This window comes from Neoarius graeffei, chromosome 13 (assembly GCF_027579695.1).
Source record: "Neoarius graeffei isolate fNeoGra1 chromosome 13, fNeoGra1.pri, whole genome shotgun sequence".
NCBI lineage: Eukaryota > Metazoa > Chordata > Actinopteri > Siluriformes > Ariidae > Neoarius > Neoarius graeffei.
Window position 1 is genome coordinate 50781473 of NC_083581.1, and position 25937 is coordinate 50807409.

Genomic DNA, 25937 nt, shown 5'->3' on the forward strand with positions numbered 1-25937 from the left:
GTTCCCAAACTTAATACAGATCATTTTGTGTTCCATGTTTGTTTGATTTTTGGTGACTGTAGGTATGAAGTATTCCATAGTTCACTGAGGTTATTATATAACACCAGCATGTAACCATATTACGTTTGAGCCCATTTTACTGTCAGTTTTTGCACTTTTTATTTATTTTTTGTCTGTATTATAGGCCTCAGTAGCTGATTTTTAGGTCGCTAGTTATGAAATATTCCATAGTTCATAGATGTCATGAGCACAGTATAGTAGAGTCAAGTCTTAAATTTTTTTTTAAACATATGAATTTATAATTTATCCCTAATGAGCAAGCCTAAGGTGACAGTGGCAAGGGGAAAACTTCCTGAGACAACATGAAGAAGAAACCGTGAGAGGAACCAGACTCAAAAGGGAATCCATCCTCATTCGGGCGGTAACAGATAGCGTGATTTATAAATAACTTGCTTTTATAACTGTGTGCTGTATGGTCAAAAAGTGCAATTGTGTAACCAGGAAACTCATAGTTTTGACATGAAGTCTATTTTGTTGTGGTTATCAACTGTTCATTGGTGGAGACTTGTGCAAAACTGTTCATGACAACTGCAGTCCTAAAGTTATCATGGCAACGGTTTTTCTAAGCCATTGTGGCAAAGTTGTTTGTACTAATTGTCCAAAGCCGCTATCTTAGTCTGTCTTTAGGTTGTCCGTATAGAGTCCTCTTCCACAGGAGCAAAGCAATGAGGACTCCAGGTAGAAGTAGGGTATCGGAATGAATCAGGCAGGTCCAGAGAGCAGGAGAGGTCAGCATCACTAGTATCTCAGGACTGGCATGTAGAGAGACAGATTAATTGTTGGGCATGCCCATTGTCATGTAATGGTTAAGAACAGTGTATGTTGTATGCTGAGTGCAAGCAGGGACTCTAGCAAAATGAACTACGACAGCATACGTAACTGAAAGGGAGAGCCAGAAGGTAACGTGAAATTTGACTTGGAGCCAGTGCCACGTGGATAAGATAGGGGTGCTGTGGTCATATCTTCTGGTATTAGGAAGAACTCTTGCTGGTGCATTCTGGACTAACTGGAGTTTGTTTATGCACTTCCTGGAATGTCCAGGCAGAAAGGCATTACAATAATCCAACCTAGAGGTAACAAAGGCATGAACTAGTTTTTCTGCATTGTGTCGTGATATTTCTTATCTTGGCAATATTTCTGAGGTGAAAGAAAGCTATCCTAGTAATATTATGTACATGAGCTTCAAATGAAAGATTGGAGTCAGTAAGGTCTTTTACTACTGCACAAGATTAAACAGAAAGGCCATCCAGAATTACTGTGTAATCAGAAAGCTTACTTCTAGCTGCACAGTGTCTTAGTACGAGTACTTCTGTCTTGTCAGAATTAAGTAGAAAGAAGTTAATAAGCGTCCAGTGTGTAATGTCGTTTACACATTCCTCAGTTTTATTAAGCCGGTGTCTCTCAACTGGCTTTTTAAAAATGTATTTTTAAATACATTTCTGAGTGGATAGTATCTCCATCCTTGACTCTTGTATGCTGCATAAATGGGAATTAAAAAAATATATATTTTCGAGAGTTAAAATCGACTGCCAAGTTGGCATTCGAGCTGCCCCACTGAGCCAGCCAGCCCTGAGTCCGTGACGTCACAGCGGTAACCAGTTTTAAGGCCGAGGCCTTTTACAGCTATAGACCAAAGTCATAAAAATTTATGGTGAAAGTAAGAAATACGGTTACCGACTTGCTCAACTAAGACTGATTTGACTTCATTGATTGTGGGTTGACTCTCATTAAAACAGGATAGGTGTTATAACTTATGTAACATGCATACATTTTCACTGATAAAACGTAAAAGGCTAATTAAATAATCAGATGAACTGAAACAGTGACATTCTGAAGCAAATTAAATAATCTAATACCGGTAACTTAAATACACAATGCAAGTTACATGTATTAATGTAAATGCAGATAAACAACGTGTTTGTTTTTTTTATCCAAATGAGAGTCGTTTCTTACCCGTCTGTGTTCTTGCTTCATGAAGGCCAATCTTGTGGCCGATTGTTTTGAAACAATCTGACTTTCAGTTGTTCGTTCAGTTCTCCATTCGTTCACTTCTTCCACGTAAGGGCGAGATGGCAGCAATATCCAGTGCAGAAATCAGACGGCTGGCTCATTCATTCACTGTTTTCTTCATACTGCGTGTTCCGCTATTACTGCTCGGCTCAGGCAATTACTAAAATCCGGGACGGAACAGAACATCACCAGTTTTAGCAACAACCGCGGGGAGGTCACTGCCAGAGTGATATGTCACATTCCGTTCCGTCCCGGGTTTTAGCAACAACCCTCGGCTCACGCTCTGGGAGAACTGGTGCAACTGAACTTACTTTCCTTTGAAAATAAATAAATACTTTTATCTTGTGGTTTTCTTTAATTGTTGTTACTGCACCCTCTTTCAGTACGGGCGTATAGCCAACGCTCCTCAACAGATCAGAGGTTTTGTACGAGTCTTCAGTAAAATGTGCAGAGCAGAGGAGAGACCACTTCGTAGGCGCCCAATGTGCCCGTGAACTTCTCACAAAATGCATCCAAATCTTTGCAGTTTGAACATTCTTGGACCATGGATGCAACATAAATCCACCTTTTGTCGTGTTGCTGCACCGGTCAGTAACCCATCTACGTGGTATGGTGATAAATTAGCTCAAAATGGAGGATCGGAGTTGCAGTCAGCTCTGTATTTTAGTATAGCAGAAATGGCGATGAGATCGATACACTTCCTGCTGTGATGTCACGGACGTCAAGGTCATTCACTCAGACCGCTACCTATATGAATCATTTTAATCATAAAAATTACAATATAAGATTTATTGTTAACGCTTAAAACTATTCCTGTGCCATTCTTGAGGTCTCAAGGCATTTCTAAACAAAAAGTGAGGCCATGGTTCTGCATATATGCTTTAAGAATATTACGTAGAGATACAAGCCCAGTTCCAAAAAAGTTGAGGCGCTGTGTAGTGTGTTTAAAAAAAATAATAAAATTTTAAAAGGATGCGATGATTTGCATAACATTACAACCTTATATTTAATTGAAAATAATACTTATCAAATGTTGAAACCGAGAAAATTTTGTTATGCAAAACAGTTCCACAGTTGTTTCCGGTTCAGACTATGCTGTGCGCATTTGGCTGCTGCGTCTCATCGGTGCTTCTGTTGACGTCTTCTACCTTTTTGTTTGCTTTGGAAACTTAATTTTGCTTTGTGGTGATGCTCAATGATCTGGTCCGTTTTAAAGAATTGGCTTGTTCCAGCCTCCCGCTCCTGTCCTAAGTTCACTCCTGAGCTCAGAGTAATGAAGGCCACTAGCTGGCGTCTTTAGTTCCTTTTTAAGAAAACTGGCCTTACTCTCTACTCAGTTATACACATATTCACAAGTATAGGGATGCCCTAAATGCTGCTCCAGCTGTTACTTTGTCATTATAAATGGTGCTAAATTTAGGTCAAGAACACACTTCAGGACTGTTAACAAATTCCTCCAGCCTCCTGTACTAGCATGCCTTTTATACAGCTGAGTAGTGTCAGGCTTTTTTATGTTCTTTTGAAAACAAAATCAACCAAATCTATTGCTATTTTCTGTTTACTTCTCATTTGTTTTCCCCTGTCCAATTACAAAACCCATTTACTGTATTTTATACCTGTTGACTCTCATTCTCTCTCTGAATTCATCATTAAGTCAAATCCTTCCTCCCATCAGCTCGACCCTGCCCTCACCCCTCTTAAGTAGACATATTCATCTATAATCAATATTCCAATCGTGATAGTAATTAATTGCTGCAGGTACCCCCATCCTCAAGAAACCTGATCTGGATCTCTTTCCAATTGCAGACCTATGTCAAATATTCCTTTCCTAGCTAAAATGATGGAAAGAATGGTAGTGACACATTGCCATACTTTTCTTTATGATGATGCACTTTACGAGGGTTTTCAGTCTGGTTTCCGTACACAGCGCTGAGACAGCTCTTCTGCGAGTTGTTAATGATCTCCTCCTTTCTCCCGATAGTGGTTTGCTCAATATCCTCCTTGACTTAAGCGTAGCGTTTGTCATGGTTAATCATGATGTACTCATTTCTCGTCTTTCTTTTATTGGTATCACTGACATAGCCCTTTAATGGCTCAGGTTGTATCTCTGTCAACAGTTCATCATGTTAGGTCCACACAAGTCATCCACCTGTCCTGTTACCTGTGGTGTGTGTTAACTGATTCCTCAGGGATCAATTCTTGGGCCCCTTCTTTCTAATCTACATCTTACCCCTCAGTCAGATTATTTGTAGCCATGGCTTTAATTTTCATTGGTATGCAGATAATATTCGGGCAGATATCAGTACATGCTCCTCCACAGACTCTCCTTCCAACAAGCTAACTGATGATTGTATATCTGATTTAAAGCTTTGGATGGAGGATATCTTTCTCAAGTTAAACAAATAACTGAGGTTTTACTTCTTGGCCCTAAATCCTTACTATATCAGTCCACCAATTTTTCTCTTTAGTATTGGTGTGCTTCTTAAACCTGCTCCTGTTGTCAGGAATCTTGGTGTACCATTTGACCCATCCCTTAATTTTGAGCTACATATCAAGTCCTTCACCAAAATTTAATTATTTCATCTCTATAACTTTGCTCATCTCTGCCCATTTCTGACTAGTAATAATGTACAAACTCTGGTTCATGCTTTCATTATGTCCCACTTGGATGACTGTAATTCCTTCTTCATCAGCCTCCTGGCAAATCTTTAAAAAAGCTACAGTATATTCAGAACTCTGCAGCTAAGTTCTCCACCAATACCAAGCGCTCTGCTCATATCACCCACCCATCCTCTCTCAATTACACTGGCTACTGGTTCAGTTCCATATCAAGTTCAAAATCTTGCTTCTCACCTTCAAAGCGCTGCATAACCTTGCTCCTCCCTAGCGAAGTGAGCTCCTGATCCCTTACTACACAACCCCCCACCACCACCACCCCCAGGTCTTCTACCAGTAATCTCCTTGCTGTCACACGCACCAGACTTTCCACCCTGGGAGGCAGGTCCTTCAGTGCCATGGCCCCCAAATGTGTTCCACATTTGGGGGCCATGGGGGTCACTCAATCTCTCGATGACTGACTGCTTTTCTTTCTCTACTTTCAAATTTGAATTAAAGACTTTTTTGTCTTCAGTGAATACTACTTTTCCTCCTTTACTGCTTAATTTGCCATTTTCTCCTTTCCTGTTCTGTTCCTCTATATAAAGGTGACCTTGGGTTTGTGAAAGGTGCTATATAAATGTAACTACTACTACTTTTTTAAAATATATGCTCATTTTGAATTTGATGCCATCAACACGTTTGGAAAAAACAGTTGAGACAAGCATGTTTACCACTGTGTTGCATCACCTCTACTTTTAACAACACTGGGTAAACATTTGGGAACTGAGGAGACCAGTTGTAGTTTTGAAAGAGAAATGTTGTCCCATTCTTGCGTGATTATACAATTTCAGTTGCTCAGCAGTTCAGGGTCTCCTTTGTCGTATTTTGCATTTCATAACGCGCCAAATGTTTTCAATGGGAGACAGGTCTGGACTCAGGCGGGCCAGTTTAGCACCCGAACTCTCTTACTACGGAGCCATGCAGTTTTAATATGTGCAGAAAGCAGTTTGGCATTGTCTTGCTGAAAGAAGGAAGGCCTTCCCGGAAAAAGATTTAGTCTGGATGGCAGCATATTGTTCTGAAACATGTACATATCATTCAGCATTAATGATGCCTTCCCAGATGTGCAAGCTAGCCATGTCATGTGCATTAATGCACCCTCATACCATCACAGATGCTGGCTTTTGAACTATGCACTGATAACAAGCCAGATGGTCCCTCTCCTCTTTAGCCTGGAGCACATGGTGTCCATGATTTTGAAAAAAGAATTTCTACTATTGATTCGTCAGACCTCAGGACAATTTTCCACTTCACCTCAGTCCATCGTAAAAGAGCTCGGGCCCAGAGAAGGTGACTGTGTTTCTGGATATTGTTTATATTTGGTTTTAACTTGCATTTGTGGATGCAGTATTGAACTGTTTTCACAGATGATGGTTTTCTGAAGTGTTCCTAAGCCCATACGATGATTTCCACTCCAGACACGTGTCTGCTTTTAATGCAGTGTCGCCTGAGAGCCTGAAGATCAGTCATCCACTGTCAGTTTTCAGTCTTGTCTGTTGCGCACAGAGATTTCTCCAGATTCTCTGAATCTTTTAATGATATGTACTATAGATGATGTGAGGCCATTATTAAAAAATGTTCTGTTTCCGGTCCACCGGCCGGGTGAGTGCCGTTTGTGCGGGTGAAATTTTTTTTTTTAACACCGGTTTTTCGACATTTTTTTTCGGGTTCGTAAATCTAAAATCGAACTTGACATTTACGCATTCCCAGGGCTTTCCACTAAGGCTCATACTAGCCAGCCATGACAAATAAGGAGACCAATCCCCCTGTGGGAAATGGTGAGAGGGATGCAGTGCGCGTATTGCAGGCTATGAGGCTCCGATGCTCTGAGCCTGTGTGTGTGAGAGAGAGAGAGAGAGAGCAGCCCCACCTCTCTCTGCTCCCTGAGTGGAGCTCGTCGCCTTGGTAACGGTGCTCAGGTGCAGGGAAGAGATGCAATATGACAAGCAAAGAGCGCGTTTTCTCAGAGTTCCCTCTCCTCGAACAACGCTGATTTACACGGAAACGAAAGGAGCTATTCACAAAATTCTTGCACATTGAGTGCTACAAGGCTCTCATGAACACATTGATGTAATTTTTTGTCCCTAGTGTAAAAAATGTGGACAATAGAGCGAGTTGAAAACAAGTGACATTTCTGATTTTGCAGTCAGAGCGCAGCCAGGTTTATAATGGGAGTCTATGGGGCAGCGCGCCTGTCCTCTCCCTACTTTCAGGCTTCTCATTCAAAAACTGTAAGTCCTATCGCTCAGGTAGACACATTGTGTGAATCAGGACAAGTGTGACTACTACTTTTGAGAAAATTGTGTGTAGAGTGAAATTTGTGGCTGAAAACACAGTTTAAATGAGAGAGTTTGAGCTACTTTTTCAAGCTCTCTACACTCTAACTTAACGAGCATCACTGAAGTGTAACGCCATAGACACCCATTATAAAGCCGGAATTTCTCCAGATTTGATCATGGTGTTTGTTTGATCTGTGACTGATCAAACAGTATAGAACCCAGCAAAAAGCAAAAAAACCCAGCAAAAAAAATGTTGAATGCCAGATCCACACAGGAGAAGTTTGTCTACGTTTTAAAATTTGAATCATGTCTCTAGGTGAAAGCATGCCAGAGTGGCGGATGTTTGAAAAACATTGAATGTGCGATTTTTTTTTTTCCAATTAATTCCGTAGAAAATGAATGGGAAATTGTGTGATTTTTCGCGACTACGTTGCGAAAAAAATCGTAGAATGCTGAACAAAGTAATAGCATAGCAAGTCTAATCGAGCCGCACGTTTTGATGTATTGTTTGTCTGTGTGCGATGTACGGTTATTCAAAATCGAAATTTGTACAGAAGATGAAAAACGGAAGAACAAGAGTTTGCTGTGCTTTGCTCCCTATATGGGAGTCAATAGTTTGCAATGCATAGCACTGCATCACTAATAATAAACTCCTGTGCACGCAGTTCCCAGGATTAAATGTCTTTTCCACAGACCATTTATTTATTCACTTTACTCAAATACAAAGTAAAATGGCAGTAAATCATCTTTCTTTTCTTGCGTATTGCATCATGAGGCGTTCCTGGCTTGTAAATCTCTTATTTTCAGTGCATGACACATTCATGCAACTGAGCATGCTATGAATTAACAACGACAACAGTCTGCAACACATTTCTGCCTCCGCAGAGTGCGCGCGCACACCGCATGTCGGGGCCACGGATGAGTTACTCTCCCTTGATCAACGAAGTCGGTGGGGAATTTGTGGTTATTATCGGTACAAACAGCGCGAATCACAACTTAAATGAGTGCGGTTCAGTTTGACATTATTGTCAGTCCGTTAGATAAACATTTAATTTTGTGAAAATCGAAAATTAATACTTAGAGCCTGTGGGCTACAAAAATAAGTCATTAGAGTAGCCGGCTGGACTTAATTGTGTAGTCGGCTGTATGGCCGGCAGCCGGCGCTTGTGGAAAGCCCTGTCGAATCAGCTCTGCGCATGCGCCGTGCGGCACAAAAAAATGGCATCCACCATGAAGGAAGGAGATCCGGAGTTTTCAAATATTTGCTTAAGTGTGAAATCGCAAAATGGTATTCTAGCGAACAACAAAATAGTAAAGATTCAGAAAAACAAATCATTCAGTGATCATTTTAATAGTGTAATTTCATCCGAACTAGGCCTAACGGTCGATTTAGAACTACAAAAAGTCCGTGTGTCGGACATTTTAAGTACCTTTTGTAAAAGTTTTGCAAATGTTGCAGTCAGCATTTAAAATGCTAACTTAAAGTTTTTGTACAAGTTTCAGTTGATTAAATGGTCATATTTTATTAAATGTGTCTGCTTTTGTAATAAAGTACTGAAAGAAAAAGCAAACACAGCATTGCGATTTCTTATCCATCCATTAAAAAAAAAAATCCCCCTCTCCCTACTGAGAATTTTTTTGCTCACCCGGTGGACAGGAAACAGATTTTTTTTTTTTTTTTAAGGATGGCCTGATCCCCCACATTCTTTGCAATTTTACATTGAGGAATGTTATTCTTCAATTGTTGCACTGTTTGCCCATGCAGTCTTTCACAGAGCAGTGAACCCCTCCCCATCTTTACTTCTGAGAGACTCTGCCTCTCTGGGATGCTCTCGTTTTATTTATTTATTTATACCCAATCATGTTACTGACCTGTTGGCAAATAACCTAATTAGTTGTTGTTGTTTTGTGGGTATGTATGCATGTATGTATGTATGTATGTATGATTACACAACTTTTTCAGTCTTTTGCTGCCCTGTCTCCTTTTTTTAAAATTTTTTTTAAAGCATGTTTGTGATAAATTCAAAATGAGCATATATTTTTCAAACAAATAGATTTTTAAGTTTCACCATTTGATATGTTGCCTTTGTACGATTTTCAATGAACTATAGGGTTTCCATGTAAGGTATTAGGCAGAGACCCGTCCACCCGTAAATTTGACGGGTGATTGCCGATTTCAACGGGCAAGTATACACACAGACGATAATGCCGAAAATTTTCGCACATGAATACTCCCACATGTCGTCCGATAAATCCAGTTATGTTCCGCCCACACACGGACTGGCCATCGGGAGTAGCGGGAGTTTTCCCGGTGGGCTGGTGGTTCAGCGTGGGCCGGCGGAGAAAAAAAAAAAAAAAAAAAAAAACAGTTGCGCGCTGGCCTTTAATATGATAAGCAATGTTAACAGTTTCTTTAACAAACTGTTAACATTGCTTATTACAGTTGCGCGCTGGCCTTTAATATGATAAGCAATGTTAACAGTTTGTTAAAGAAACTGTTAACATTGCTTATCATATTAAAGGCCAGCGCGCAACTGTTTTTTTTTTTTTTTCTCCGCTGGCCCACACTGAACCACCAGCCCACCGGGAAAACTCCCGCTACTCCCGATGGCCAGTCCGTGTGTGGTTCCGCCATCATTTACAAATCGTAAGAAACACAGTTTAATACGAAAAATACTGAAAACTTGAAATGAAAAATCAGAATATTTCATCGTTTCCGCCATTTTGGCCCGCACTGAATCTTGTAACATGCGGACTGAATAAATCGCGAATTCTGATTGGTCGAAAATTGCCAAACACCCTGCGTTGTAGTTTCCTCTTTCTTGGCGGGAGAACCACATTTTTTTTTGCTGACTCACTCTTCTGGATCAAGATGAATCCCAACAAACGCCCCAAATTGAATGTGACAAAAACTGATTCGTTTTTCCACAAAAAGACAGAAAAGGTATGTGTGATACATTGATTAACAAGGGGGGTTCATTGGGGTATGGTAAAATAGAATACTGTTGGGTTTTTTTTTTTATTAAATACTGTAACTAGATCAAAAGATTATATACAATTCATTGTTGTTTATTTTCTTTTCACTTTTGTTACCAAATCAAACACCATACATACATCTGATACATTCAGGAGTGAAACTGAAAAAAATACAAAGTAAAAATATGCAATATTTCTGATCAAAAATTACACGCCATTTCACCCTGAAAATGTCCTAGAATGCAGGAAATGAAGTCTAAATTTCAAAAATTTTCTGGGGGGGCATGCCCCCAGACCCCCCTAGAGGGACTTCGCGCCTGCAGCGCTCGTCTTCGCACCTGCGGCGCTTATCAGGATTATATAAAATATTATTTTTGACTGGTAAATTTCTTTTTCTGCCTAATACCCTATTTCCATGATTTGCAAATCATAGCATTCTGGTTTTTATTTACACTTTACACCTTTTTTGGAAACAGGGTTGCAGTGTATATAAAGGAAAAAGGTATTTTGGAACACCAAACTTTACCTTAATTTACATACAGAAACTGATGCATACATATTTACATCTACAAACTGATAATGATCAGTTAAATAAGGCCTGAGCTGGGAGAGGGCCATTCCTTTAATTCCTGCAAGGTCAAGCAAAGGGACACGACTCTGATCAGAGACCATTAGTCGGCCATTTACTACTTTAACCAGTACTATCTCTGTGCTACGATGGGGTCTAAATCCTGAATGATATTTCATGAATGTTATTCCTATGTAGATATGAGCATAACTGCTGTGCCACAGTATATTGGTACTGACAAGAGCTGTCTTTCCAGGCTGAAGGTCCAGGCTACCTAGGCAGGGGCATCTGTGTGGCTCATTGGATATTTCTATTCAAATGGCAGAAGGGTCTGTCCAATAAAAATAGGTTTTGCTTTGCAAGAAAAAAAATTACAGGGAACATGCTTATGATTCATAGCAGGGCAGTTAACCTTGCCTTCTTTTCTGTGTGCAGGCTGGACTGGCTGTGCTAATGAAGTCTGAGAAGCTTTTCCACAGCAGTTTTCACTCGCAGGCTGTGCATATTAGACCCGTCTGTCAGGTGTGATCTCTTTTAATCTCCTTATATAAATGTTTTTGGACAAGCAAACCTATAAACACTACACCTTGGGTTTTCTCTGGTCCCAACCTACCTTCTAAAACATTTTCCAGCTACATTTACAGTTATGTACAGTATTGCCATCAAGACCCATTGAAATATATGACTACATATAGGCACCACTCTCCTTTTACTCCATTAGGGTTCTATATCCTGATGACTATTGTTTAGCAATATACAAAAAAAATTTAATTGAATGGTACTGAAAAGCAGAGGTGCAGCTTTATCATCACATCAGTTCCAAGGCCTGCTCCCACAATACTGATAACTAATAACTATAACGATAATTATAAATAAATCAGTCCCCTGCAGTTTATGTGGCTGGTAGTCACACCAGACTGATAACGATATCTGTAGCCCAGACCTGGGTTTACTGGCATTGGTGAGATTACTTCTGGAGCGAGATCACCCCCCCCCCCCAAAAAAAAAAATCCATCTCTTTCCATTTCTTTCTTCCCTTCCTCCCTCCGACACTTAACTGGGCCCACTGTGTGTGTGTGTGTGTGTGTGTGTGTCCATAATTTCGGTGTTTGAATGAAGGAATGTGTGTATTAAAATGTCTGAGGTGTTAAGCTGTTTAGTTTAATTGATGGCCCCCTACACTACAATGTTCTCAGGAATCAGGCTGTATTTTAACTTTGTAAATCAGTAGCACTGGTATTGTGGGATTATTAATAATTAAAACGTAAAGTGCTTGATTCCATTCCACTCCACTTGCCATGAGCATTAGGCGGTGAAAACATTTTGATTGCTGGATACACTTTTTATGTATCAGCACGTGGCAGATTTCTCCAGCACTGCTGGCAGTATTGTCACACTGCTCTAACCCTCTTTTCTTTATGTAAAACTCCTAAATGTTCAAAAATGAATTTAAGTGAAGTTCTGTGGGTACCTGATTTTCTGACATTAGCTCTGTTATAAAACACTTTATTCAGGATTGGCAGTGTTCAGGGACAGCATGGGAATTAAGACAGACCCTCAGTGTGGTGTTTGATCTCTACACCTCTGGCCAGGGCAAAAAGGGTAAGAGGAGCATTCCTTTCTTTTACTAGCATACAATTACACATGCAATAAAATGGCCAAATATAATTTACAGTCTACCTTTTTAAATATGTGTACTTCTTAACAGATTGGTCCCTTTTCAAGATGTTCTCTCGCACTCTGACTGAAGCTTGCCCTCTCGCATCTTCTAGCAAAATCTATGTGGATGTCACAGACAACCCTGAGGTAAAGTTTTGGCTTTGTTTTAAAGTATTGATGCTGTGTTCATGTACTGTACTGCAACCCCAAATCAGAAAGTTGGGATGGTATGGAAAATGCAAATAAAAAAGGGGTAATTTTTCTAAATTTACTTTGACTTGTATTTCATTACAGACAGTATGAACCCAAGATATTTCGTGTTCTGTCTGGTCAACTTCATTTCATTTGTTAATATACATCCATTCCTGTGTTTCAAGCCTGCAACACATTCCAAAAAAAAATTGGGACTGGGTAATTTAGGGCTAGTAATGATGTAAAACAGTTAAATAATGATGTGATTTGCATTCATGATTTGGTATAAAATCAGTATCCAGGAAAGGCCTAGTCTTTGAGGAGCACAGAGGTGCGAAGTGTCTAGTTTGTTAACAAATGCGTGAGAAAATTATTGAAATGTTCAAAAGTGGTGTTCCTCAAAGAAGGATAGGATGGGATTTAGATATTTCATCAAGAATCATCTTTCATCTATAGCTGAATGGGCTCAGGATTATTTTGGCAAACCTTTGTCAACCACTACAATCCAGAGTTACATCCACAAATGGCAGTTAAAACTTTGTGCACAACCCCGATTCCAAAAAAGCTGGGACAAAGTACAAATTGTAAATAAAAACGGAATGCAATAACTTACAAATCTCAAAAACTGATATTGTATTCCCAATAGAACATAGACAACATATCAAATTTCGAAAGTGAGACATTTTGAAATTTCATGCCAAATATTGGCTCATTGGAAATTTCATGACAGCAACACATCTCAAAAAAGTTGGGACAGGGGCAATAAGAGGCTGGAAAAGTTAAAGGTACAAAAAAGGAACAGCTGGAGGACCAAATTGCAACTCATTAGGTCAATTGGCAATAGGTCATTAACATGACTGGGTATAAAAAGAGCATCTTGGAGTGGCAGCGGCTCTCAGAAGTAAAGATGGGAAGAGGATCACCAATCCCCCTAATTCTGCGCCGACAAATAGTGGAGCAATATCAGAAAGGAGCTCGACAGTGTAAAATTGCCAAGAGTTTGAACATATCATCTACAGTGCATAATATCATCAAAAGATTCAGAGAATCTGGAAGAATCTCTGTGCGTAAGGGTCAAGGCTGGAAAACCATACTGGGTGCCCGTGATCTTCGGGCCCTTAGATGGCACTGCATCACATACAGGCATGCTTCTGTATTGGAAATCACAAAATGGGCTCAGGAATATTTCCAGAGAACGTTATCTGTGAACACAATTCACCGTGCCATCCGCCGTTGCCAGCTAAAACTCTATAGTTCAAAGAAGGCGGCGTATCTAAACATGATCCAGAAGCGCAGACGTCTTCTCTGGGCCAAGGCTCATTTAAAATGGACTGTGGCAAAGTGGAAAACTGTTCTGTGGTCAGACGAATCAAAATTTGAAGTTCTTTATGGAAATCAGGGACGCCGTGTCATTCAGACTAAAGAGGAGAAGGACGACCCAAGTTGTTATCAGCGCTCAGTTCAGAAGCCTGCATCTCTGATGGTATGGGGTTGCATTAGTGCTTGTGGCATGGGCAGCTTACACATCTGGAAAGACACCATCGATGCTGAAAGGTATATCAGGTTCTAGAGCAACATATGCTCCCATCCAGGCGACGTCTCTTTCAGGGAAGACCTTGCATTTTCCAACATGACAATGCCAAACCACATACTGCATCAATTACAGCATCATGGCTGCATAGAAGAAGGGTCAGGATACTGAACTGGCAGCCTGCAGTCCAGATCTTTCACCCATAGAAAACATTTGGCGCATCATAAAACGGAAGATACGACAAAAAAGACCTAAGACAGTTGAGCAACTAGAATCCTACATTAGACAAGAATGGGTTAACATTCCTATCCCTAAACTTGAGCAACTTGTCTCCTCAGTCCCCAGACGTTTACAGACTGTTGTAAAGAGAAAAGGGGATGTCTCACAGTGGTAAACATGGCCTTGTTCCAACTTTTTTGAGATGTGGTGTTGTCATGAAATTTAAAATCACCTAATTTTTCTCTTTAAATGATACATTTTATCAGTTTAAACATTTGATATGTCATCTATGTTCTATTCTGAATAAAATATGGAATTTTGAAACTTCCACATCATTGCATTCTGTTTTTATTTACAATTTGTACTTTTTCACAACTTTTTTGGAATTGGGGTTGTAAAAAGGGAGCCTTATATTAACTGTGTACAGAAGTGTCGTTGACTTATTATCTGAGATGGGCTTGGAGGCATCTGAGATGGACCATCACATAGTGGATACTTGTATTGTCAGATGAATCAGTATTCCAGGTCTTTTTTTGGTAAGAATTGAATGCCATGACGAAAAGGATTGTCCAGATTGTTACCAACAAGAAGTCAAAAAACCAGGGTCTGTTATGGTACGGGGTTGTGCCAGTGTCCTTTGCAAGGGTAACTTACACTTCTGTGATGGCAGCATTAATGCAGAAAAGTACATTGAGATTTTGAAGCAGCATATGCTGCCTTCATGCAGCCATCTTTTCCAGATATATTTCAACAAGACCATGCAAAACCACATTCTGAACACATTACAAAGGCATGGCTGTGGAAGAAGAAGGTGCCTGTCCCCAGTCGAGAATGTGTGGCAAATTTTGAAATGAAAAATGACGACAACCCCATACTGTTGCACACCTTAAGGCCTGTTTACAGGAAGAATGTGACAAAATAACACCTCCAGTACTTCATCACTTGGTGTCTTCAGTCACTAAACATCTTTTAAGGGTTGTGAAAAGGAATGGAAACATTAGAATGGTAAATGCTTTACTGTCCCAACTTTTTTTGAAATGTGTTGCAAGAATCAAAATTGAAGTAAGTGTTTATTTTGAAAAAAAAATTTAATGAGGTAAAATATTAACGTGCTGTTGTATTGTTTTCAGTGCAATACAGGTAAGTTATTTACAAATCATTGTTTTCATTTTTAATGTGAACATCCCATCCCAATTTTTTTTTTTTCTGATTTAGGGGTTATTGATATTTTAGGATTTTTCAATCGGACAGTGATGTAAGCTTTACTTTCACGAGCGCAGAAAACTGCCCCCACAGACAGAACCTTCTGTTTTAAAGCTTCTGGTGTTATATAAAAAAAAATCTCCATCCTTTTGGAACACAGAGCAACTTAAACTAGTGATGTTAATCGAAGCACACACTGTGATGTACAACAATTTCTCAGAACACTTCAGAGCCATGGAAAATTACACATGAAGCCACATCCATTTTTGATTACACCACTGTTCATTTTTTCCACTGCACAGGAACATGGTGAGTGCTTTGCTCCTTTACTTTTCCAGAGCATTGCAGAAGTGTCTATTCAGAATCAAGTTCTGTCTTAACAAATCACATTATAACAAGCGGGAATCTAGCACAAGTTATTTTAATGATGGGTTATAATAATGCAATTACAATTGCAGTAACTATTTATCCTCTTTGCTAATGACAGACAATATGATGACATGCTTTCTTCAACAAAAAAGAAAATTTTAGACTAATTCTAGTCATTGTTGGCAACTGTCGGTGCCTTTTTAAATATGGTACTGCTCTGCATTTTATCTGTTCCAACTTCTTAGGAAACCTCAACAGTACAAACTATTGTAAGCGTTTGTGAACATGTCCCTACGATTATATTTATCATATTGCCCAATCCTGTTTTAAAATCCTGAGCAGGAATTCTTTGTAGCATCCTTTCAGCTAATTCACTCAGTAAACAGTGATTTAATGTCCTCGCATGTCTGACTGAAGACACCTATATTGGTTCCTGTTAGTCACAAGACGCATGGCATTTCCCCTCAGATCTTCTGCTCTTCACTTTGCTAAGACCACCTCATGTCAGGCACAGCTAATAAATGGCACCAGCAAATTTGGACTTTCTGCAGAGCGTGGTCTGAGCATTTGTTGCTACTTTTTTTTTTGAGGTCGTCTTTGCCTGACAAGTGTCATGGTTCACTTGACTTATCTGATGTAGCTTATTTTGCTTCACTGTCAGTTACCTGAAATGAAGTTTGAATCAGCAATTGTTCCTGGGTTAGTAAGACGACCATGTATCTTGTCTTTTTGTATAGCGAATCCACACTCTAGGACAAAAGTAATGCATGCCCTGTGTGCTTGGGAATTGTTCACACAAAGGGGGTTTTAGTCTAAGCCCTCTATTTTGCCAGATAACAATTTGGATGTTGAGTGGCCACTCTCCTTTTCCTCTATCGAAAATGCTGTTGAGGTTCTATGGGGTTTTTTTTCCTTTCCAGTTGCACTGCTGTGTTGTTTCCAACAACTATTTCCAGATTTTGTTGCTAACTAAATTACTTTCGACTTGATTTTTATAAATATTAGTCTTTGAGTTAGTTCTCAAGATGTATGCCTGGATACTCCTTGCTTAGTGCAGGGATGAGAGTGACTTGCCTCTCTCATTCACACAACCTATAGAGTAACCACCTTTTTAATGAAATGCTTGCCCTCCTCAACACGTATTAGCATATCATCAGGCCAAATTTGGTGACAACCCTTTAGGGAGCTTATGGTCAGAATTGCATCAGATTACCTCCTGTGCACGTCATGCACAGTGCTGTTGCTAAGGAGTAGAATGGTATCAGCTGTGCTGGCTCATCACCACTTGTACCCAACACTGTGTTATGGATGTGACAAGTTGAGAGAAGATGCTCTACTTGACTGTGTTGATTGGTCAGTTGGCTGAGGCCATCATTTAAGAATAAAAAGCAAACACTTCTGCTCATGTGAGAGATGAAGAGCCACAAGCAAGCACTTAAAAAAACAACAACAAAGATGATCGCGCCAACATCCCCTTCAGAGAATTCAACTCCAAAGCAGAAAGCACTTTAACAAACCCCAAGCCAGGAAACCTGGAATAAAGGCCCTCCTTCTTGCCTTTTAAAAGGACTTCCTAGCTCAATGTGTAGCTGGGAAGCAGCATTTGTAGCATGGAAACAAAGCAGTCCCTTTTGGAATGCTACACAGGAGGTGCTCACCCATAAGAAAACGTCTCGGCAGTTAGATTATTACTGGTGCAACACTAACTTAAATATTTTCAGTAACATAAAATCACAAAGACTGCTGGCTGACTGGTGCTATAGTGACTGAGACTGACTTGGATTGTTCTGAACAAGACAAACAGGATGAGAACAGAGGGAAGAGACAGGCATAAATAAAAGTTCAGATGTGAGAGCCAGTGGCTCTTTTGTATATTGCTTCTGTCCCTCAGGGAGCAGTGGTCATAAGCATAATCGCTTTTCTTGTCTTATGTGTTATTCTTGTGTTTAATATATCCAACAGGGTGAGCTGTTTGACCTGAGCCCAGCCACACCGGTCCTCAACACGACTGTAGTTCTGGGGGATCGCAGGACTTATGCCGTGTATGATCTAACCAAAGCAGAGACTTTTGGCCAGCTACGTTCTCTCAATCTCTTAATGCGCTGGAAAGGGGAAGGTGGTAAGCATCTCACTCCAAGAATGTATCATCCTGCCATTGTCTCTTGCCTATTAACATTTAGGCATGTGATTTTTGGATTTGGCCTTTTAAATGAGAGAAAAAATGTAATGTTCCAAAACATATTTGTGTGCCACTATGTTTTCCTGCTATCCATTAACATGCATATACAGTACAAAAAAAAGGGAATTTCCTTCACTGTGCAACTGTAAGAAAATATGGAGAAAGTAAGCAGCAGTGCTTTTGTTCTAAAGAGGCAGTTGTACACGAAATTCCAGATTTAGAAAAAAAAAGGGAATTTCCTTCACTGTGCGCCTGCCTGCCTGCTTGGATCAAAAACTTGCACTGCAATGGTGCATTTGTAAGCTACATTTAAGGAAAGAACACCCACAGCTCATCGCTGCTGGACCGCTCCTCCAGATGGGGGATGGAGGGGTGGTTTCCTCTATACACTGAAGATATTTGAGTTTGAAAGGTGAATTAGACAGTAGATCAAAATTTCCACTTTAATTTCCTGATATTTACATCTAGATCTTGTATCGAGTGTTGAGCAACTTGGAACATGGCACCTTTTTGTTTGAACCCATCTGTTTTCAAGTGTTAAATGGGACTGACGGGTCATAGTTTCTTGAGCCCTGTCTACTTATATATAATAAAAATAACCAATAGAATAAATAAAATATAATAATGTGGATTAAAAACATGAAAACTTATAGCGATTTCATCTCATCTCATTATCTCTAGCCGCTTTATCCTTCTACAGGGTCGCAGGCAAGCTGGAGCCTATCCCAGCTGACTACAGGCGAAAGGCGGGGTACACCCTGGACAAGTCGCCAGGTCATCACAGGACACTTATAGCGATTTTTTTTTTTTTAAATTAATTATTAGTATTTTTTTTATTGACAATGGAAACTTTAAAGCTAGATATCCTTTCGATTTCATAAAATCGGTGAAATTTAGTTCCCTCTGAGATTTGGGCATTGTGATGTATGTTTATTTCTGTAATATCTAAAAAAAAAAAAAAACAGGCCATTCTGTGGCTGGGAAGTTATTTAATTTGAGGGGATTCCTGAGCAAATAATGTGCATGAAATCGCTTGCTTTGCGAAGTCAAGCAGACAGGAAGTCCGTGTGCGCATGCGCTGGTTTACCACCTTCTTTTGGGTTTTACGGCAGCTGGCATCCCCAGTGTTGCATTACTGCCATCTACAGATTTACCTTGACCATGCACTGACACTTGCGTCATCTTGTTGCTAAACGAACAGCTGATCACACCGAGGTGCTCGCTGACCACCAATATTTATCAGTTTGGTCCTGCGTTTCCTTTCCTTCGCAACATAACGTCTTTTCTTCTCACTTTCTGTTACTGTAGTTGGTCCTCCACATTTAATTCGCACACTCACGTCCTCCATTTTTCTCTCCTGTTTCAAATTTGTATACAGTGCCTTGCACGAACAGAGAAAACCCACCATGTGATGCATGATGTAGTATCTTGAATTGGGTCATGGTGAAGCAGGCAAAAATGGGGGAGAATTTAGGGCCACGTGGCCCTAAATTTATTAATTGTTGTATTTAATAAATAAATAGGAAGTCTGTGATTCGAATTCAGTAGCTTTCGGTCCACTAAACAAAAATAATTGGGTGTCGGGGAAAATTCTTTTTATGGCCTACACTTGAAAAATCTGAAAGGCAGTATAGCTTTAAGAAATAGTGTGAAAGTTACAATAACTTGGAGGTTTTGGTTGAGTACATTGGACAATTTAGAGTTAATCAAGAACATTTTAGTTATATACCTAAGCAATAGTTTGAGCAATATGATTTAACACAGTTTTTAACTATAGAATCCAGACTGTTGAATAATTTAGCAGCAGAATATTTGAAGGATCTACAGAGCAATTGTACAAGCATTGGATGTAGCCAATACAACAATTTCAAATGTCCTGAAAAGGAAATGAATCCCTGGTGTACTACTAACCAGGCATGTGGTTTGGATTTGGTCTTTTAAATGTTCAAGTTCAAATTTCATATTCATGCTCTGCTGGTATGTATATGTCTGCCAGCTAGGTCTCTTTCGCTCGCGCTCTTGTTACAGGAGTTACTGAAGACACAAACGCACAAAAGTAGACTAGCAATAATAAGACACGGGTGTGAATCATCCTGTGTTACCTGCTTGTTAGGCCTGCCTTCATGCCATTCGTAGCTGAAGCTTGACCACATTCCAGCTGCCCAAATCAGCAGGAGAGAGTAATTGCATATGTATTAGACCAGAATGCTTTGCCATTTGGACTCAAGTCCCTCCTGTTTGGGGTTGGTCTAGCATGCAGGAATGTATACTTGGGAAGAAATGAGTGGCAAATGGAGGGAAATTGCTGGGTATTGCTGTGGACAAGCAATTAATATACAACCCCGATTCCAAAAAAGTTGGGACAAAGTACAAATTGTAAATAAAAATGGAATGCAATGATGTGGAAGTTTCAAAATTCCATATTTTATTCAGAATAGAACATAGATGACATATCAAATGTTTAAACTGAGAAAATGTATCATTTAAAGAGAAAAATTAGGTGATTTTTAAATTTCATGACAACACCACATCTCAAAAAAGTTGGGACAAGGCCATGTTTACCACTGAGACATCCCCTTTTCTCTTTACAACAGTCTGTAAATGTCTGGGGACTGAGGAGACAAGTTGCTCAAGTTTAGGGATAGGACTGTTAACCCATTCTTGTCTAATGTAGGATTCTAGTTGCTCAACTGTCTTAGGTCTTTTTTTTTTGTTGTATCTTCCATTTTATGATGCGCCAAATGTTTTCTATGGGTGAAAGATCTGGACTGCAGGCTGGCCAGTTCAGTACCCGGACCCTTCTTCTATGCAGCCATGATGCTGTAATTGATGCACAATGTGGTGTTTGGCATTGTCATGTTGGAAAATGCAAGGTCTTCCCTGAAAGAGATGTCGTCTGGATGGGAGCATATGTTGCTCTAGAACCTGGATATACCTTTCAGAATTGATGGTGTCTTTCCAGATGTGTAAGCTGCCCATGCCACACGCACTAATGCAACCCCATACCATCAGAGATGCAGGCTTCTGAACTGAGCCTTGGGTCGTCCTTTTCCTCTTTAGTCCGAATGACACGGCGTCCCTGATTTCCATAAAGAACTTCAAATTTTGATTCGTCTGACCACAGAACAGTTTTCCACTTTGCCACAGTCCATTTTAAATGAGCCTTGGCCCAGAGAAGACGTCTGCGCTTCTGAATCATGTTTAGACACGGCTTCTTCTTTGAACTATAGAGTTTTAGCTGGCGTCGGCGGATGGCACGGTGAATTGTTGTTAGGTTTATATAAGTATTATTCTTGACCAAGAAGGCAGTAATTTATTAAAATGGTGACAAAATTAAGGATTAACTTAAGGTTCAGTTAAACTTAAGGTTCAGTTAAAAATGACCTTCTGTCTCGGCTGGACATTGTTTGGGAACATTTTGTTTCTGAAATGTGTATTTTTGATCAGATATGTGTCTGAACGACGCCAAGGTCTGTTTTGATGTCAGATCGACCCACACACACTTTAATGTTGGATGTAATGGTAGCCTTATTGCTGAACAAAGAGTTAAGACTTTATATTTTAGAGCTTTTTAAGATCCTTTATTATTTTGGACTATTGCATATGCTATGGCAGTGATTTTAAACTGTTCCTGTGTAGCCTGACCTTCGTCCAGTGGAGAAGAACACTTCTTTGTTAGACCAAACATAGTCTTTGTTTAAAACATTGTCGTAAAAACATCTCACGCGCTTTGACGTGCGTAAATGAAATTGCTGAATTGCTGAAATATTATTTTGCTTATGATTGAAGGTTTCATTCACACACACATACATATGGAATTAAGATGTGATTTGCTGACCTAGCACATAGACACAGATATCAAAATGATGTCACTCACTCACACCCTCCCATAGACAGAGACACACACACACACACACACACCCCCTTCTCTGAGGTCACATACAAACACACACACACATTTGACAGACACAGTAGCCGTTTGGAGAGATTATGATTTGTTATAAAAGGTGTTTGTAATCTTTCATCTTTGGCGAGAATACTGTGAATAAACAGCAGTTAAACCGATCTCTGGTTCTCTGTTTTTTTGCGGTGTTCCGTCCCAGAATTCTGCAGGTGGTATGAGGGCAGGGGTCCCGAGAAATAAGTTGACCGATTGACCTTCTAACTGGATTGAACCTAACAATTGTGTTCACAGATGATGTTCTCTGGAAATATTCCTGAGCCCGTTTTGTGATTTCCAATACAGAAGCATGCCTGTATGTGATGCAGTGCCGTCTAAGGGCCCGAAGATCACGGGCACCCAGTATGGTTTTCCGGCCTTGACCCTTACGCACAGAGATTCTTCCAGATTCTCTGAATCTTTTGATGATATTATGCACTGTAGATGATGATATGTTCAAACTCTTGGCAATTTTACACTGTCGAACTCCTTTCTGATATTGCTCCACTATTTGTCGGTGCAGAATTAGGGGGCTTGGTGATCCTCTTCCCATCTTTACTTCTGAGAGCCGCTGCCACTCCAAGATGCTCTTTTTATACCCAGTCATGTTAATGACCTATTGCCAGTTGACCTAATGAGTTGCAATTTGGTCCTTCAGCTGTTCCTTTTTTGTACCTTTTAACTTTTCCAGCCTCTTATTGCCCCTATCCCAACTTTTTTGAGATGTGTTGCTGTCATGAAATTTCCAATGAGCCAATATTTGGCATGAAATTTCAAAATGTCTCACTTTCGACATTTGATATGTTGTCTATGTTCTATTGTGAATACAATATCAGTTTTTGAGATTTGTAAATTATTGCATTCCGTTTTTATTTACAATTTGTACTTTGTCCCAACTTTTTTGGAATCGGGGTTGTAGGACTATACGAATAATGACTCCGTGACCTGAGCAGCACTGTGGAAAATTAGCGCCAGGTGAATGTCCAGCATGGAGAATCGGGGGCAAATTATAGGGACATCAGTAAAGATCTGTGTCTCCACATTTTGATTCATATTTACGAATTACATGCTCACACTATACCTGTATTGTTGTATGAGATTCCCATAATTTTCTTACTACTACTCTGCTTACTTGCTATAATTGTCAGTATTGATTTTAGTAATTTAATTTCAAATCAGTACATTAAGTTGTTAATGTTATGCTGATATTTACATGCTCTCTGATCATACATGAATTTGACTATATGCAACTTTGATGAATAAGTACTGTAGCTCAAAGTTCTTATCTACTAAAGATTCAATAGTATGTTGCTTGGTCACTTTCAGTAAACCACCTTATAGGACGTTATTGAGAATAGTTAAAGAATTTTTTTTTCTGGTTTGCTTGTTTATAAAATCTGAATATTTGATCTCATCACCTGTCGCAGGAGATATGCTGCGTCCACTGCTCCATGCAGAGCGCTATGTGGCAGGATTTGGACTCCAGACGGGCGAGATACACACACTTATCTATAATAACCATCCATACAGAGCTTTCCCTGTGCTCCTGCTAGAGTCGGTGCCCTGGTATCTGCGACTTTATATTCACACACTCACTATCACCAGCAAGTCACGTGAAAACAAACCAAGTAAGTCCTGTCGATTTAATATACGGTTCTGTGGTACCAGTATGTCCAGACTCTTAATCTAGCTTGCAGGGTGATGGTCTTGATTTGACTCCCACCAGTCCCCAATACATTTTTCCCCAGTTATCTCATCTCATTATCTGTAGCCGCTTTATCCTGTTCTGCAGGGTCGCGGGCAAGCTGGAGCCTATCCCAGCTGACTACGGGCGAAAGGCGGGGTACACCCTGGACAAGTCGCCAGGTCATCACAGGGCTGACACATAGACACAGACAACCATTCACACTCACATTCACACCTACGGTCAATTTAGAGTCACCAGTTAACCTAACCTGCATGTCTTTGGACTGTGGGGGAAACCGGAGCACCCGGAGGAAACCCACGCGGACACGGGGAGAACATGCAAACTCCGCACAGAAAGGCCCTCGCCGGCCACGGGGCTCAAACCCGGACCTTCTTGCTGTGAGGCGACAGCACTAACCACTACACCACCGTGCCGCCCATTTTTCCCCAGTTATTTCCAGTATAATCAGATTTCACCATCAACTTGTTTTTATTACATAATTGGTAGTAAAGTAAAAAAAACAAACAAACACAAAACACCCTGCTGATATGTTATTGAGGATAACTACTATAACTGGGAAACGTTATTTTAATGAAGACGTTAGAACTGTACTTTCTTAACTGATATTAAAATAGTTTCTCGTAGTAGATTGAGATTTTTAGATCCCTACTGTAAATCAGTAAACTGTGGTAGCAACCACAGTAATTTATCAAGTCTTAGTTACTTTAGTTTTTATGCCTCTGCCACGTAGGCATTATGTTTTCAAGTTGTCTGTGTATCCGTGTGTCTATCCATCTACCCTGCCAGATTCTCATTGGCACAGTATTTCAAGAACAAGTGGATTAAGATTTGTATGGAGGTTATTGTAACCAGCAGATAAACTGATTTTTAGAATTTGGAATTGAGCCAAACAGGGTCAAGGTCAAAAGTCTGGAATAAGTTTTTCTTCAATTGCTTTCTTCCTGTTTGTTGGCAGTGGAGGCATCCCTGTTGACTCTGTTAGCATTTATTTTTGTTAAGTTTTTAATAGATTTCATGAATTGTTGCATGTTGATTTTGTTGGTTTTTCCCCTTTGTAAGGCTACATTCACTACCAACCTTCAAAAGATCGCTTGCGTCCTCATCTTCTTGAGATGCTCGTACAGTTACCCTCTCATTCAGTCACTGAGGTGACGGTGCAGTTTGAACGAGCTCTACTCAAATGGACAGAATACACTCCAGATCCAAACCATGGTTTCTATGTCGGGTAGGATGCTCTTTTTTTTCAATTTGTATGTTGAGGAAATATAATTGTGCTGAAATCAGATATGGATAGAAATGTTCTTTAATCTATGATAAAGCCAATCTTCACAAAATGATTAGATTCTTGTAGGCATATAAAAGATGTATTGTGTGACAAATTGCCATATAAATTTATGATTAGCTTGAATAGATGAAATAAATTGAATCGTGACTATCAGGCTGCTTATCTCCTTCGGACATAATGTGTACAATTGTACACATGAAGTTCCATAGCATTTTTCCTTGTATCTGAAGGGGATAATCAAGTTTTTCCAAGCTGTAATTACATTGTGTAGACTGCAGAGGAGGCAAATAAAGTGAACTAGCAGGAATACACATGACTTCACCATAGGCAGAAGTAACACAGCTCTAATGCCTCGAAAACCCATGAAAACACAGACCTAAAATGGTAAAGAGCTGTTGTAGAATTGACTGCACAAATAGATTTAACAAGAAATTGGAGCTACCCTTTAATAGACTGCCAAAAGCTAAAGAAATAATTGTTGTTGGAGATAGTAAAATATTCATAAATGTTTAGTAAGAACAGTTCTATTTGTTATTAACTTTTTCATTATTAATAAAAGCAATATTTTATTTAATAGGCTATTATATTTTACTCCAGCCTTTACAAATTTGGGCAAATTATTGTTCATTACTAAGAAAATTGTGGGGGGGTTTTATTTAACAAAATTAATATATAACTTGATGATAGGAAGGTAAATTGTAGCAATTTTTGTTGATTTATTTTTCAAACATATCGGGGGAAAATCGAATTGTGAATTGTTGCATGCCTAGTTTTTTGACATAATGGCTTTGAGCTTAACGTTAAGGAATAAAAGTGTGATTATTTAAAGAAACTTAACAAATCCTGTGTTTGGATCCAAAATTGTCTTCTAGATCGTCTGTGATAAGTGCTCTCGTGCCAAGTGTTGTTGCCATGGACATCAATAGCACTCAGGAGCGCCCACTTTTCAGCAGCTTGTAAGTACAAGCTTTGTTTATATGTCTACAAATTTATGTGTAATATGCAAGATAAAGGGAATTGCATGTCAAGTTCACATTTAACAAAATCAAAGATTTATTATATAAACCCTTTTTTCACACAATTGCTATATGCCTGCATAAG

The 25937-nt window shown here is 39.6% G+C and overlaps 1 protein-coding gene across 1 annotated transcript in view; it reads left to right on the plus strand.

Annotated features, from left to right (window-relative positions):
* pigt (phosphatidylinositol glycan anchor biosynthesis, class T) overlaps positions 1–25937 on the plus strand; it is a 38964-nt gene that overhangs the window by 11100 nt on the left and 1927 nt on the right. Inside the window, exons 5-11 of the mRNA XM_060937979.1 lie at positions 10987–11073; positions 12066–12153; positions 12260–12357; positions 17687–17843; positions 23271–23471; positions 24611–24776; positions 25709–25792. Of these exons, the coding sequence (XP_060793962.1) occupies positions 10987–11073; positions 12066–12153; positions 12260–12357; positions 17687–17843; positions 23271–23471; positions 24611–24776; positions 25709–25792 (881 nt within the window). The remainder of the gene's footprint in view (positions 1–10986; positions 11074–12065; positions 12154–12259; positions 12358–17686; positions 17844–23270; positions 23472–24610; positions 24777–25708; positions 25793–25937) is intronic.